Genomic DNA, 17,385 nt, shown 5'->3' on the forward strand with positions numbered 1-17,385 from the left:
TAAGCCTCGAGGTTATCTTGAGATGATTTCGGGACTTTTAGTGTCCCGCGGCCCGGTCCTCGACCAGGCCTCCACCCCCAGGAAGCAGCCCATGCCAGCTGACTAACACCCAGGCACCTGTTTTACTGCTAGGTAACAGGGGGCATAGAGTGAAAGAGACTCTGCCCATTGTTTCTCGCCGGCGCCTGGGATCGTACCCAGGACCACAGGATCACAAGTCCAGCGTGCTGTCCGCTCGGCCGACCGGCTCCCGGTCTCTTTATACTCCAAACTCAGCTACACTCTCTTGAGCTACACACACAGATCACACTAACGTGATGCATCAAAGAACAAATCCACAAGGGCCGTGACGAGGATTCGAACCTGCATCCGGGAGCATTTCCAGACACTGCCTTAATCCTGTCGTAGCTCAGTCGATTAAGGCAGTGTCTGGGATGCTCCCGGACGCAGGCTCGAATCCTCGTCACGGCCCTTGTGCATTTGTTCACTCTCTTGAGCCTCACCGGCTCACCTATACACCTATAGCACACCTATAATATAGTTATCATTCATTTACCCACCTTTTCCTTAGACACAGTTATCTTGGCCCTTGCAAGGGAATAAGTCACGTACCACTCCTGGATCATACCTGGAGTGGGGGTTCTGGGAGCTGTTCTTTGACTTGTGATAACTTGGTCCAACAGGCTGTTGCTTGGAGCGGTTCGAAGGACCACGTATCCACTACAACCCTGCTCGTCCGGGTTGCAGGAAATTATTATTTTTTTGTTTCCCGGTAATATTTTTATGGTTACTGGGAGGATATTAAACAGCTGTGGATCCCTCAGGTTCATATAGCACTTTGTGATTGTGCCTATGGCACCTCTACTCTTGACTGGGTCTATTCTGCATTACCGTACATAGTTTGCTCTAGTATTTCAAGTCAGATACCATCAACGTACCTTGGGTCAAGACAGCTACCATCATGGTACTGAGGGTCAAGAGAGCTACCATCATGGTATCTTGGGCCAAGAGAGTTACCATCATGGTATCTTGGGTCAAGAGAGCTGTCATCATGATATCTTAGGTCAAGACAGCTACCATCATGATATCTTGGGTCAAGACAGCTGACATCATGGAATCTTGGGTCAAGACAGCTGACATCATGATATCAAGGAACAAGATAGATGACCAACCAGGGTCAAGACGGACCACCTCATAGCGTCTGCTCAACCGGCACATCACCGCAACTATCGCTACCTAAACAAAAAAGAAGTAGCGCAGGGCAGCTGTAAAAGTTTTTACGGACAGCTTAGGCCGTGGGAAATGCTGGCGGGAAAAATGAGGCGGATATACCAATATTAGTGTTGGTATACCCACCTCCGGCTATGAGGCGGGTATACTCGCTTCGGTATAGTGTTGGTATACCCTCCTCGACCAGTCCCCCCTGGGTGTGTCCACCAGAGAAAACGGGACATGAGCTATAACAAGATAAAGAGCATGGCGGAACCACAGAAAAGATGACACAGGCGGAACCTCAAAAAAGAGGATAACAGAAGACGGAACCACAGAAACTACGACGAAGGAGGAGAAGAGACATGGCAAGACGAAGCTGGAGAAAACAGGAAGAGCGAGAACGATAAGAGGAGGGAGGAGGTAGAGATTAAAACAGTAGATAGCCTTAAATACAAGAGTTACCCCCTCTCATAGACCAGGCAGCAACATCCCCCCCCTCCCTCCCGCCCTTATGCAACACTAACAATAATTCAAAGCCGTAGACAGTGAATATATCCTTTAGAAGAGTCACAGAGTCCGTCTGAGGGAGGGGAGAGAGAGACAGAGAGAGCGAGACAGAAAGAGCGAGACAGAGAGAGCGAGACAGAGTGAGCGAGACAGAGTGAGCGAGACAGAGAGCCAGGGAGAGCAAGAGCGAGCAAAAGCAAGCGAGAGAGCAAGAGCAAGCGAGAGAGCAAGAGCAAGCGAGAGAGCGAAAGCGAGTGTCCAGAAGTGAAGAGAACAGACAAAAAAGTGAATATGTATATTATATATACACATACATATGAATGGCAGATAAAGACAGGAACTAAAACAGGCAAGAAGTGTAAATTATTAAGGTTTGGCAAGGCCCTGTGAGACGGGGCGGGGGAAACAAATCCTGCTCTCACAATCCAGCTACTGTATTCTGGTACTGTACACGGTCACCCGCCGCGCACGCTCACCATAAATATGGCTCCCTCCCTCACTCTCACATGGGCGAGGCGTCCCAGAACCATTTTACTACACCCCCTTACCTCACCCTGGGACAAGCCCCCTTAGTTTACCATGGGACAAGACCCCTTAGTTTACCATGGGACAAGACCCCTTAGTTTACCATGGGACAAGACCCCTTAGTTTACCATGGGACAAGACCCCTAAGTTTACCATGGGACAAGACCCCTTAGTTTACCATGGGACAAGACCTCTTAGCCCACCATGGGACAAGACCTCTTAGCCCACCATGGGACAAGACCCCTTAGCCCACCATGGGACAAGACCCCTTAGCCCACCATGGGACAAGACCCCTTAGCCCACCATGGGACAAGACCCCTTAGCCCACCATGGGACAAGACCTCTTAGCCCACCATGGGACAAGACCTCTTAGCCCACCATGGGACAAGACCTCTTAGCCCACCATGGGACAAGACCTCTTAGCCCACCATGGGACAAGACCCCTTAGCCCACCATGGGACAAGACCCTTTAGCCCACCATGGGACAAAACCTCTTAGCCCACCATGGGACAAGACCTCTTAGCCCACCATGGGACAAGACCTCTTAGCCCACCATGCGACAAGACCTCTTTAGCCCACCATGGGACAAGACCTCTTTAGCCCACCATGGGACAAGACCTCCTTAGCCCACCATGGGACAAGACCTCCTTAGCCCACCATGGGGCAAGACCTCCTTAGCCCACCATGGGACAAGACCCCTTAGCCCACCGCATACAAAGTGCTAAAATCCCTTGAAACTTTGTAAAATGAAGCTGTTTAAGTCATCCTTGGGGGGCAGCAAAGTCCGCGAGAATAGTTAATATGAGAGCCGAGTTAAAATTACCTTCCATAAGTGAGAGAATTTTGTCCATTAGCGCAGTTTTCGGCATTAAAGCGCCGAGTAGATCAAGACAGCACAGAAGGTGGACGATGTACCGGATGTGCATGTAATATATTTAAACAATCTTCTATCGTACATACAGCAATGAAGCGCGTCAATGACTGGGCCAGTACAACTCAAACCCAACATGCAGGCATATATACCTTGCCACTGAATTTTTAAAACGCATAGGCAGTGGTCTCATTCATATACTGTGACTCGCAGAGTGCACTCCTGGCACTAAACGCACATAGTAGTGACACCCAGAAAATAGTCAGTGATATTCGAATTAATGTTTTACCTGCTAAAGAAAATAGATTACAAATTAAATTCCTTCGGATACCATCACATGTCGGCATTTCAAAGCCTGACACTGTTGACATGCTTGCAAAGACAGCCTGTAGTAGACCAGTAATAATTAATATCGGTGTTTCATTAGCAGCGACAAAGAGAATACTTAAACGAATGTCTGATGAAAATCTTATTGACTTAACAAATTCACAAAGACCTGAAAGTTGTAGCATTAAACATTATGATAAATATCGCGAGGAGACATTCATATATGGAACTAATAGAGCAAGAACTCGCTAATGTGATGTTATAGTGGCCAGAATACGCCTGGGATATAGATGGTTATCTTGAGATGATTTCGGGGCTTTAGTGTCCCCGCGGCCCGGTCCTCGACCAGGCCTCCACCCCCAGGAAGCAGCCCGTGACAGCTGACTAACACCCAGGTACCTATTTACTGCTAGGTAACAGGGGCATAGGGTGAAAGAAACTCTGCCCATTGTTTCTCGCCGGCGCCCGGGATCGAATCCGGGACCACAGGATCACAAGTCCAGCGTGCTGTCCGCTCGGCCGACCGGCTCCCAATAGACGTATCTGGCAGCTCTCTCAAAACCCAAATATCGAATACACAATGTGTCAACTTTGTAAAAGAGAAAACATGCACTCCCTTGAACATTATATTGTAGAATGTCCCATATTGACTGACTTTCACCCTCCCGGGCTGAGGTATGCTGAACTCTGTAACTACTACATGAATACTGGAACACTTGATATAATGGACTATCCAAGATTTATTATGTAGTTCACACGTTATGTAACATATGTGATGTGACAACCTTGAGCACGTAAAAGCATCTTGATAACCCTCTGTGGTTAAAGTTGTTAATTACAGTCTAGTTTCTATAGCAGTTATCTTACCCTGTCAAAGACAAATATATATATATACACGGTAATATGTATACAAAATATCTATCACCATTCCCTCCCGCTACTGATAGGGTGATCAACATTATTGTGAGCAGAGTTTGATAATGTTAACACAAGGTTCAAGGACAACAAAAATTATCAATGAGAATTTACAGACTTGGAGGACGTCAGCCAGACTATTGTCACTCATCAGAGATCTTAAGAAACTGGAAGTGTTGCTCACGAGACTTAAATTACCCAAGGGGGGAAAAATAAGATCGTAAAGGAATATCAAGATGAAGGATAACAAATATAAATAAGATTACAAATTAAAAAAAAAGTTAATAAAATTTAAATTAAAAAAAAAAAAAAAACTAATGCAAATTTTCACGAAACCGAAAAGTGAAAACGAATTTTTACCTCGTGTTAACAATGACATTAGTAACAACAAATGGAAATCATTTGCACCAACATATTAGGTGGATGCCAAGGCCACCGGGCAGACGAACACGATACATACAGGTCTTGATGGCTGGGAGGGAGAGAGAGAGAGAGAGCCAGCCAACACAACTAATGACTCCACATCAACACTCCCACCTAACATAATACATCTCTCTTACTGTCTTTCTTCCTCCTTGGACCCCTCTCTCTCCCTCTCTCCTCTCTCCTCCTTATCTTCCCCTCCTTCCTTCCTTCCTCTGTCACACTCGTATAATTAAAAAGATCACTGTCACTTGGATGAAGCAATTAAGAGTGACATTATAGGACTCGAGGGGTTCATTCTCACACAATATTATAATATTAATTCACGCTACCTTCTGTCCACCATTACACCATCTCACAATCCTCCCCCCCCCCTACAATCACCACCGATAAACTCCCAACCTTCCCCCCACCACAAAGCTACACCCACACAACCCATACCAGCCATTTCAATACTGTTTTCCCCATCATTTAATACCCTCCAACACTCCCCATACACAGCACCTCATCACCATCATCAACACAATCATGTCGACCAGACTACACACTAGAAGGTGAAGGGACGACGACGTTTCGGTCGTCGAAACGAACCACAGGAAAATATTCCCCTTAATATTGTTCCTGAAGCTGCTACTTTCCCCTTAATATTGTCCTGAACCATTCTCACAATCGACTTGAGAATGGCCCAGGACGGACCGAAACGTCGTCGTCGTCCCTTCACCTTCTAGTGTGTGGTCTGGTCGACATACTTCAGCCACGTTATTGCGACTCATCATCTGAACACAATCATCATCCACTACATCACCCCACGCTCCGGCAACTACACCATACCCTGATAACCTCAACCAAGATATCTACCTCAAGATATCAACCTCAAGATAACCTCAAGATATACCCTCCACTACAAGCACTATCCTCCACCCATGCACCACAGCGCCCTCACCTCCAGCCTCGGTAAACTCAACTCCGTCAAACTTCAACAAAGCGTTATAGGATAAATTCTCTTGCTCTCATTTTCAAATTCATGTCGGTGTTAGTATTTTTTCTTTTAACTTTACCAGCGGAGTTTCCCCCCACCAAGTTCCCGTTCTCAGACCAAGTCCATTCCATCCAGCGGTCGACCCCAAAGACGTATTCATCAATTTTAACATTCTGTTCATACAAAATAGGAATTTTCTCAAATATAAATTAATATCATAATATATTAAAACAAGATTGTTATTGTTTTATAAATAGACTATCTGGAGGTTATCTTGAGATGATTTCGGGGCTTAGTGTCCCCGTGGCCCGGTCCTCGACCAGGCCTCCACCCCCAGGAAGCAGCCCGTGACAGCTGACTAGCACCCAGGTACCTATTTACTGCTAGGTAACAGGGGCATAGGCTGAAAGAAACTCTGCCCATTGTTTCTCGCCTGGGATCGAACCCGGGACCACAGGATCACAAGTCCAGCGTGCTATCCGCTCGGCCGACCAGCTCCCTATAAATAAATTGTTTTATAAATGCATCTGCTCAATAGATTAGTGGATTAGTTGGGTTCCTCGTTGCACAAAACAGTTGCAATTTTTACGGAGTGGCAAATCAACACAACGACCTGAATCAATCCTTTATATCACGATAATAGCATTTGTTATCACTCCAAATAATTGGAAAAGCCTAACACCTGGCGCGTTTTGCGAGGTGTTCGCAATAGGGAGTTTGTTGTGTAATTCCGTCCTATGTAGACGCATCGACACCATTCACCGGGGTAATGGCTGGCCGGGGGGATGAACCCGCCAATGAACATGGAAGTTATGGTCGATTATCCCGTGTAATGCCACGAGCAAAACGTCCTCACTAACAAGATGGCCTAAAACCCTCACCTCTCGCCTCCCCTGAACTTAACTTCGCCCACGTCTCTGAATTACTTTCCCCTTAATATTGTTACTTAATATTAAGGGGAAAGTAGCACCTTAAGTAACAATATTAAGGGGAAGTAGCACCTTGTTACTTAAGGTGCTACTTTCCCCTTAATATTGTTCCTTAAGCTGCTACTTTCCCCTCAATATTGTTCCTTAAGCTGCTACTTTCCCCTCAATATTGTTCCTTAAGCTGCTACTTTCCCCTCAATATTGTTCCTTAAGCTGCTACTTTCCCCTCAATATTGTTCCTTAAGCTGCTACTTTCCCCTCAATATTGTTCCTTAAGCTGCTACTTTCCCCTTAATATTGTTCCTTAAGCTGCTACTTTCCCCTCAATATTGTTCCTTAAGCTGCTACTTTCCCCTCAATATTGTTCCTTAAGCTGCTACTTTCCCCTCAATATTGTTCCTTAAGCTGCTACTTTCCCCTCAATATTGTTCCTTAAGCTGCTACTTTCCCCTCAATATTGTTCCTTAAGCTGCTACTTTCCCCTCAATGTTGATCCTTAAGCTGCTACTTTCCCCTCAATATTGTTCCTGCTTCAGTTACCTTTTAATTTGTTCAATAGTCGAGGTGGTAATTAAATAATGTATTGCAAAGTTACAACCTTTCATCCAGTCAATAATTGGTTTAATAACATGAAAGTCAAGACTAACAATATAGTAATGACATGATTAATTACGCAGCTGTTTTTCAAGAGCAATATTCAGAGCACAAGATGTTTATATTAATCTATAACAAGTTATATTTTGTCAACGTGTCTTTGTTAGAATTGTCAAAAATTACTGCTTTGCCAATCAAACTGAACTATTGAAAAACTGAACTTAAGCGAAATAATTCGTCATTAAAAGTTTTTTGAACTCCTTCGCGCCTGAATTGTGGTGTGATATGCGCGGATATCCAACACATTCCTTGACTTGGTTACGGCAATTGCATTGATTGCAGCCACAGTAATCCAGCTTTAAACCACACACCTTCAATCCCCCACCTCCAAATCCCCTCTAGAATGTCTAAAAAAAAAAAAAAAAAATCACAGTCTCCCATATAAATCCTTCAACGTCCGTATAACTCCCCACAAACCCCCCTTCAAGCAAGACTATAAAGTCCACTTACCTGGTGATCTCCTCCACCAGCTTGCAGGGGTCTGCCGCGTAGAACTTGACGCTGAAGTACAGGGTGAATGGTGACGTCCCTGGAACAAAGAGCAATACTGTACAATCCTTCCATAACGGTTATTATAACGCGAGCCTCCGCATCATCCCGTCATCTAAAGAGCAATACTGTACAATCCTTCCATAACGGTTATTATAACGCAAGCCTCCGCATCATCCCGTCATCTAAAGAGCAATACTGTACAATCCTTCCATAACGGTTATTATAACGCGAGCCTCCGCATCAACCCGTCATCTAAATAACACGTTACTAACTGTTATGTCTATAGGTGAAAGCATAAAATGTATATTGTTGCCGCCAAATGAAAAAAAAAATCGCAAGGCAACAGCCAAATCTGAATTTTTCTTACGCCTAATATAGGACACATTAGATTCTAAATTATACCCAAGATGGCGTAGACTTGGCTAAAGTGGAATATATTTGGCCCAGGACTGCTCATATAGACTATGGATAGGAAAGGTTAATAGTTACTGTTCAACTGTTCAACATACTCGCTCTAGTAACCCAAAAGTACAAAACCTGAACATGGTTTAGATACAACAGTCCGTATTCTGTACATTCCATCCATAGTCGCCATACGTACTACCATTTTTGGAGGCTGGGTCGCTTAATACCGCGCCGTTTAACTAAAACATTTGCTTTACAAATAAAACTTCAAACCCTGTTTTATTTAGCAACAAACTCAAACAAAACTTATATATTTCCGTAGTCCTAAAGATCAATGCCGAAGCCAGGCCTACTGTAGCCTAAAACTAAATGTATGTTAATGAACACCAAAGAAGAGAGGAGACAAATTATAAACGACGTTTTGCCTGTATAATAAATGGCAAATATTAATAAATAATTTTATTTATTTAATTTTAATAAAAAATGGAACTCCGCTTCCGCCCCCCCCCCTCTCTCTCTCTCTCTCTCTCTCTCTCTCTCTCTCTCTCTCTCTCTCTCTCTCTCTCTCTCGTACAACGAAATAATATAATATTTATGAAAACAATTTCTAGAGTTCATATTCACCTAAGTATTTTCTTTTGACGCTGAATTTGGTTCAAATTATAATTTAAAAAAATGGCTTATAGACACTACATGAATAAAACATGTATAAATCCTTTTGGTAGTTAATGGGTTGTAAAGTTCATTTGGAAGAAAGCTTTCATCCCCTTTCGCTTAGTATTAGGCTCGTAGGGAAAATCAAATGGTCTTAATACTGACCTGACCATTTGTCGAGTTGGCCATTATGTGTTTGGCCTCTCAATTAGGCTTTTGAATACTCCCTTTGTGAAGCTTTTAACATGTGTACCCATGCGGAGAGTTACGTACCCATGCGGAGAGTTACGTACCCATGCGGAGAGTTACGTACCCATGCGGAGAGTTATATCTGAGGTCTAACGAGAGCAGAGATCAAATTATATAAACCTTTTGTATGGTGTAGTCCGCAAATTAATTTATATTTGGCGACATATTGTGACAAGAAACATATTTTACATCTTGGTACTTGATTTATTAAATTGCTGAATATAAATATAGAATGAACGTACTCAAGTACATAATCATTAGAGAAACGTCTATTTCCATATACAGCCTCATTCAAGGACGTAACTATGTGGGTATTCAGGGAATCTAAGGTTACAAACTTATGTAATTGTAACATTTGCAATTTCAGTTAACGTTGATAAAAAGAACGCATACTTATGTAGACGAGGAGTCACAATAACGTGGCTGAAAAATGTCGACCAAACCACATACTAGAAAGTGAAGGGACGACGACGTTTTGGTCTATCCTGGACCATTCTCAAGTCGAAACGTCGTCGTCCCTTCACTTTCTAGTGTGTTTGTGTGTGGTCTGGTGAACGCATACTTCCTCCCTTCACATGCTAAAAATATATATGAAGACTTTCTGCAGCTTTAAGAAATGTCTTTCATAAGTTTTACTCGTTTAAAGATTATAATAATTACGTCAATAAAACTAAAATACACGAGGTGATTAGACATTTTTACACAACTACACAAGAATTCAATCTTACCTTTTTGCGTCCAACGGAAAGCTTGAAAAAAAGAAAAATAAATTCAATTATATTCTACATTAATTAAAAAAAAACACCTGACGCCTGAACATTCACGTGCCTCTGAGAACTATCAGAAACCAAAGTGAGAACTAACACAACACTACATTAACCTTTGTCTAGTTATTGTTCCATTTACTGACAATGTTTTACTCAAGTACATAATCATCAGGTTAAGTTAACCTAAGTTTGGGCAAGTTGTAAGTTAGGCTAGGGTTTGGGGGGGGGGGAAGTTAGGTAAGAGTAGGCAACCCTTAAATTGGAGTAAGTTAGGTAAGCTAGAGTCAAGTCGAGCTAAACAACAAATTAAATGCAATATTACCCACACCTGCCCCCGTTCTCCAATATATAAATCAATATGGAAACTATAAGAGTAATATCAAGTCTTTTTCCGTCAAAAATGGATTCTCCGATATTGAGAACCCATCAACCTGGTTTTGAGAAACTCCTGACAAAATATCCAGGCGAAACTTACATAAAAGTTTATTTAACTCAATGAGTAAATGCACAAGGGGACACAGGTGGAAACTGAGTACCCAAATGAACCACAGAAACATTAGAAAGATTTTTCTGTAATGTTAGTAGTCAACAAATGGAACGCATTAGGAAGTGATGTAGTGGAGGGTGTCTCCATACACAGTTTCAAATGTAGATATGATAAGAGCCCAGTAAGCTCAGGAACCTGTACACCAGTTGACTGACGGGACTAAAGAGCCGAAGCTCAACCTCTGCGAGCACAATACAACCTCACCACATAAAATTGCACATAATTATTCGTATCAATTTGTACCTATAGATGCAATTAAGGCTGGACCGTAAAAAGTCAAAGGCCAGAAAAACTAATCAAAACATGTAGATATAAATTTCAGTGTTGACACAGTGAGCAAGACTGAGCCTAGCATCAAATTTGAATGATAAGATCTGCAAAGACTAAAAAAAATAATAATTTTGGAGTCAATATAAGAAATTTATATTCATTTCCATAGCCTATGAATCACAGGGAGAATATGGAATAACAAGATATAATAACTATTAGGCGCTACCACACAACTCGTCGAAAATATTTAGGTCATTGTGGGATCGAACTCGTGTCCCTGAACAGCTGAGGCACAACGCACCTAACTACAACAACCCGTCTTCTCGAATAATATACTTCATATTGACGTATTCCCCCGCTAAGACGTATTCCCCTAATTGACGTATTTTGGCCCATAAGGCCCAAACATTTACGTACAAAAAGTTATACCAGCTCGCAAAATTGACGTGATGTCCCGCTTTATATTCGTAAGTCCTTGGATAGGTTAGGTTCGGGCAATTTAATACTACATCAGTTCAGGAACGTTGGGGAAATGCTCAGGAGGACGGGCTGCACCCCCTTCTCCTTGCGCCCTGTCAAAGAATCAATCCGTCGTTAATTAGTGAAACCATTCATTCTTTATGACATTTTTCAAAAAGTTCCCATTGTACTGAAAACTGTCCACACGACGGGAAGACCTTGACAGACCTCCTGGACAGAGTAACATCCCCCACCAACACCAAGGTGACGGGCAGGGTGGATAAACCACCATGATAAGTATACCACCATGATAAGTATACCGCCACAAGAAGTATACCACGATAAGTATACCGGGCCGATGGCTAAGCATGCCGGGAATACTTCAGAGCCGTAATACACTGCCATTTTCACCCAAGGAATAAATACCTCACTGCCAGGCCTCGCCAACACCGTCGTCAGTATCGGACAATAATTACTATGAGGTCGCAGTCACCGCCAATTATATTATCAATGAAATGGGTAATTGGAAAATATTTGATTTAGTGCGACGGCCGCCCCCAATTTGCGATGCCTATCGTGGTTGAGCTCGTTATATACGGCCAGCGAGACTGTCGGGCAGGAAAATTTGCCGATGGACTCGATCCGCGGGTAATTGCAGTCGCTGGGCTGGACTCCGCCGGTTCAGTAAATCAAACGAGCATGGAACGAGGAAACTATGCGATCTGAGACGGCCGCATGGTTTCCTTGTTTATATGACATAACGTCCGCGTTTATGCAAGTGTGTCGTGAATTGAGGCTCGCGTTTTCTCTAATAGTGACCGATTTGATGAAAGCGATCAGGTATTTCTTGCCTTGGCGTGTGCCTGGGGCCAGATTCACGAAAGCACTTACGAATGTGTACATCTTTCCTCAATCTTTGACGGCTTTGGTTACATTTATTAAACAGTTTACAAGCATGAAAAATTCCCATTCAACTGTTGTTATTGTTATAAACAGCCTCCTGGGGCTTCGGAGCTCATTAACTGTTTAGTAATTGGAAACAAAGCCGCCAAAGATTGAGAAAAGATGTACACGTTCGTAAGTGCTTGCGTAAGTGCTTTCGTGAATCTGGCCCCTGCATATTAAAGACAGAACAACCCGTCCTCTGGCTAAGCCGAGCCTGAGGACGGGTTTCGGCCGGCCACAGCGACGCTGTCATCAATTATAACGTATCGTACTTTCAAGATTAGTATTTTCTCAGACATGCATTACAATTGTTTACATAGTCGGGCTTAGGTTAGGTATATAAATTTTATTGACAATTATTTGTATTTCCAGTACTTAAGCAACCTGTCCTCGACTCAAGTCCATTCTATCCAGTGGTCGACCCCACAGACGCATTCATAAATTTTAACATGCTGTTCATTCAAAACAGGATTTTTTTCAAATATAAATTCATATTATAATATATTGGCATATTGAGCATATATAGGCATATGTTAGGTTAGGTTAGGCGCTTAGGTTCTGTTGGCGATTATTTGTATTTGTAGTACGTAGGTGAAGCATTTATAGCGTTGTGATTCGAACAAAATTCGTCAGTGAAGCACTTGTTCCGGAAGTGTTCGAACGAAATCAGTCGTGTGTAAACCGTTTTTCATTCATAAACAGCTGGGGTTTGGCGGGTGCATGGAATCACTTTTGGGTCTTAGTTTGGAGGACGGGCTGCAACGAGCATTTGATTTCGTTAATTAGGGCGGGCGGGATAAAGGAACTACTGGCTTAAGACAGAAATCAGAAGCAAGTAGAGCAACATTACCATGAGCGAGAGACTCAAAAGCTTCTGATGGCAAGCTTAGAAATCAACCGTAGAGAACAACAACAACAACAAAAAAAAAACTACAGGTGGACAGCTGAGGTGCGAGACAGAGCAGCTATCAGCCCAAGGTCTCTAAACCACACACCAAGGCCTCGGAGGGTCCACACCTGTAATTCCACCATATCGAGACGCAGAGCAAAACCACAGAGCTGCCCGTCCTCATAAACAATGGCCAAATGCTAGTTAAACCAGCCGCCAAACCCCTCGTTTATAAATGAAAAACACTTTACACACGATTCACAACTGATGATGGTCGAACATTTCTCGAACATGTTCGAGAATGTTTGAAAACGTTCTTCGCTCTCTACAACCCTTCTCTTATGTCTGAATCTCACTTCCATATATTTTTCAGCCAGTTATCAACAAAGGGCAAATGTTCGTTAATCCAGCCGCCAAACCGCTTGTTTATGAATGAAACACGGTTTACACACGATTCACAACTGACGGCGTTTGAACACTTCCGGAACAAGTGCTTCGCTGACGACTTTTGTTCGAACCACAACGCTGTAAATGCTTCACCCACGTACTACAAATACAAATAATCGCCAACAGAACCTAAACACCTAACCTATGCCTAAATATGTACAATATGCTAATATATATTAATAATAATTTATATTTGAGAAAATTCCTATTTGGAATGAACAGCATGAATTTATGAATGCGTCTGTGGGGTCGACCGCTGGATGGAATGGACTAGAGTCGAGGACGGGTTGATGTGTCACCAGTTGTGAGTCTTGTGTAAACCGTTTTTCATTCATAAATAGTGGGGGTTTGGCGGCTGGATTAACGAGCCCTTTGGCCTTTGTTGAGGACGGGCTTTGATACATATCCTCGAGGAACCCCTGGAACGGTTCACGGGTAAGATAAAGGGCAGGGGATCTGAGGATAAGATTAAGGGCCAGTGGTCCTTGGAACCAACTGGAGGTACCGTCAAGGTGTAGCCTCGAGGACGATGTGTGATATACCTCTGGGATTAACAGTTTCGTTTCTATTCTTTGGTCTTGACACAGAGGAGCGAGACATATAGAGTCATGGGGAGGTAAGGGGGGGGGAGAGAGAGAGAGAGAGAGAGAGAGAGAGAGAGAGAGAGAGAGAGAGAGAGAGAGAGAGAGAGAGAGAGAGAGAGAGAGAGAGAGAGAGAGAGAGTGAGTGAGTGAATGAGTGCCAGAAGGACAGGAAGGGGGGAAGAGGACGGTGTTAGGAATGACCTCAGTTGCAGTGGATTCCAATAACACCGCAACCAAATATGAAAACTTGTCATATCAACCAAAGAGGACCACAACATAACCAACCAAAGAGGACCACAACATAACCAACCAAAGAGGACCACAACATAACCCTGGAAACACAAACCGAAACTGTCTATATTCCGCTTATTAAAACTTGTAATAAAGTTGTTACATCTTGGCTTAACGTGTTTATGACGTATTAGAACGTTGTTACAACTTGCTATATTGGTTGTTATAACTGGTTAGGAGGTGTTAAAACTTGTTCGAACGTTGTACCAACGTCGTAGTTTCGGTGTGTGTTTGGCGGGAACCAACCAAAGAGGACCACAACATAACCAATCAAAGAGGAGGAAGCCTTATCAGCCAATCACAGGCTGAAGAATCCAACCCTCTTAACACCTCCCATCACTGCTGCCAACGCTCAAAGATAAAATTAATTCCCAAGCCTCAAGTGACAGGATGTGGACCAGACTGGTAGCAGTAGTACCAACTGGCCCCGGCTAGCCTCTAGTACCTCCCGAGGGTATGGACTACCTTCAAGCCGGATCCTGCATCCTCATCGTCTCAGTCCAACCCGTCATCAGACCAAAGATCTAAGTCCATTCCACCCAGCGGTCGATCCCAAAGACGCATTCGTCAATTTTAACATGCTGTTCATTCCAAATAGGAATTTTGTCAAATATAAGTTATTATTGTTATATATTAGCATATTGTGCATATTTTGGCATTGGTTAGATTAGGTGTTTGCGTTCTGTTGGCGATTATTTGTATTTGTAGTACGTGGGTGAAGCATTTACAGCGTTGTGGTTCGAATAAAAGTCGTCAGCGAAGCACTTGTTCCGGAAGTGTTCGGACGTCATCAGTTGTGAGTCGTGTGTAAACCGTTTTTTCATTCACAAACAGGGACTTTGGCGGGTACATGGAATGTACTTTGGCTTCTGTTTATGAGGACGGACTGGAACATTTATATAGTTGCGGTTCGAACAAAAGTCGTCAGCGAAGCACTGTTCGAGAAATATTTGAACACCATCAGTTGTGAGTCACATGTGGGATACGGAACGCTGTCCTACCTCCCTTGCTGCCGATGGCTCAGTGTTACATGTGGGTCCTACAGGTTACTCGCTCAGATGTGCTTGCAGAGTGGAGCACCGCCTCCTAATCCCCACCCTCTTCTTGCTCCTCCTCGCTATGAACATTAGTCTACCAATTCCATTAAGAATCTTTTATATCGCAATCATTTAACCTTTTCTTTCTCTCCTCCAACGGGGCGAAGTCCAGTTCACTCAGTCCTCTTAGCTCAGGAAGGAGGCTTATTGGATCACCACACACAGAGATCACACTAACGTGATGCATCAAATGAACAATCCTTTTAACCCTGTCGTAGCTCAGTCGATTAAGGCAGTGTCTGGGATGCTCCCGGACGCAGGTTCGAATCCTCGTCACGGCCCTTGCGGATTTGTTCATTAGCCTTATTGGATGTTTTTATAGTTTCGTTTTGTGGGTTTCCAGGCGGACGATCCATACCAGAGATGCACATCCGAGAGCAGGTTCTCACATGTTATCTTGAGATGATTTCTTTTTTTTTTTTTTAGTGTCCCCGCGGCCCGGTCCTCAACCAGGCCTCCACCCCCCAGGAAGCAGCCCGTGACAGCTGACTAACACTCAAGTACCTATTTACTGCTAGGTAACAGGGGCATCAGAGTGAAAGAAACTCTGCCCATTGTTTCTCGCCGGCGCCCGGGATCGAACCATGGACCACAGGATCACAAATCCAGTGTGCTGTCCGCTCAGCCGGCGGTACTATATGTTACATATAATACTCAGCAGGTACCTTTGTCCAAGTTCCTGAAGCCTATTCGCTCCTTGGCAAATTTATCCTTTTTTATCCTGAAGTTATCCAGCTAGTGTGTGTGTGTGTGTGTGTGTGTGTGTGTGTGTGTGTGTGTGTGTGTGTGTGTGTGTGTGTGTGTGTGTGGGGTAGTGCAGCCGGGCCTAGCCTGAGGAGAGAGTAGTGTGTGTGTGTGTTAACCCCGGAGAGAGAGAGAGAGAGAGAGAGAGAGAGAGAGAGAGAGAGAGAGAGAGAGAGAGAGAGAGAGAGAGAGAGAGAGAGAGAGAGAGAGAGAGAGAGAGAGAGAGAGAGAGAGAGGACACAGGGAGGCAGCCGGGAGCAAGAGTAGAGGAACACACTTGTACAACAATCAGCAACCCTGGCTGATTGTTTGTGGTGATATGTGTTGCACCCCGTCCCCCTGTGTGTGTGTGTGTGTGTGTGTGTGTGTGTGTGTGTGTGTGTGTGTGTGTGTGTGTGTGTGTGTGTGTGTGTGTGTGTGTGTGTGTGTGTGTGTGTGTGACTCACTCTCGTCGTCTGTGGGAAGTTGCATTGATGTACCCAGTATACTCTTCTAGTTTATTTATCAATAAAACATGTTTGTATGCAGCTACCAGCCTCGTGTCAATAATTCTTGGAGCGCGTCCACTCTAAAAATAAATTTTAATTGATTACCATTGTATCTTCCCCATGAAGAATTTCCTCATATAAAAAGTAAACTCCGAAGTCGAGTTATTACATTCTTATATTTTATTGTATTCTTGAACATTATTATATTCTTTCATTATATTCTTGAAGGCTACCGTACTACTGTGAGGTGGTTCAGCTCGTCTCCCGAGGCGCAGTCGATGACCTAGCCTACTGATTGGTGTGATCAACCAGGCTGTTATGACGCCTCTTCTCACAATCCGACATCTATCGCTTCTCACAATCCGACATCAACCGCTTCTCACAATCCGACATCAACCGCTTCTCACAATCCGACAACTACCGCTTCTCACAATCCGACATCTACCGCTTCTCACAATCCGACATCTACCGCTTCTCACAATCCGACATCTACCGCTACTCACAATCCGACATCAACCGCTTCTCACAATCCGACATCTACCGCTTCTCACAATCCGACATCTACTGTACCTGTCGGCTAGAGAGCAGACCTGTCACCTGCTGGTCTCGAAGAGAAACCCTGTTATATGGACAAGCGAATGATAAACAAAATGCAAAAACAAAATACTAACTAAAAAAAATTGAGAGTACAACTGACAAATAATATATTCAAATT

At 43.6% G+C, this 17,385-nt stretch overlaps 1 protein-coding gene across 13 annotated transcripts in view; it reads right to left on the reverse strand.

The window, feature by feature from the left end:
* Positions 1 to 17,385, reverse strand: part of LOC123761441 (band 4.1-like protein 4) — an 817,171-nt gene that overhangs the window by 118,368 nt on the left and 681,418 nt on the right. For 12 of the 13 annotated variants that reach the window (XR_011228615.1, XM_069324962.1, XM_069324958.1 and 9 more), the window contains 2 exons: positions 9,871 to 9,891; positions 7,793 to 7,871 (listed from right to left, as the gene is read on the reverse strand). Coding sequence is in view for 12 of the 13 variants with exons in the window: in XM_069324962.1 (XP_069181063.1) it covers positions 7,793 to 7,871; positions 9,871 to 9,891 (100 nt within the window). In the remaining variant the exon portion in view is untranslated. The remainder of the gene's footprint in view (positions 1 to 7,792; positions 7,872 to 9,870; positions 9,892 to 17,385) is intronic. The other variant, XM_069324960.1, reaches the window with a different exon arrangement.

This window comes from Procambarus clarkii, chromosome 15, assembly GCF_040958095.1.
Source record: "Procambarus clarkii isolate CNS0578487 chromosome 15, FALCON_Pclarkii_2.0, whole genome shotgun sequence".
Classification (NCBI taxonomy): domain Eukaryota; kingdom Metazoa; phylum Arthropoda; class Malacostraca; order Decapoda; family Cambaridae; genus Procambarus; species Procambarus clarkii.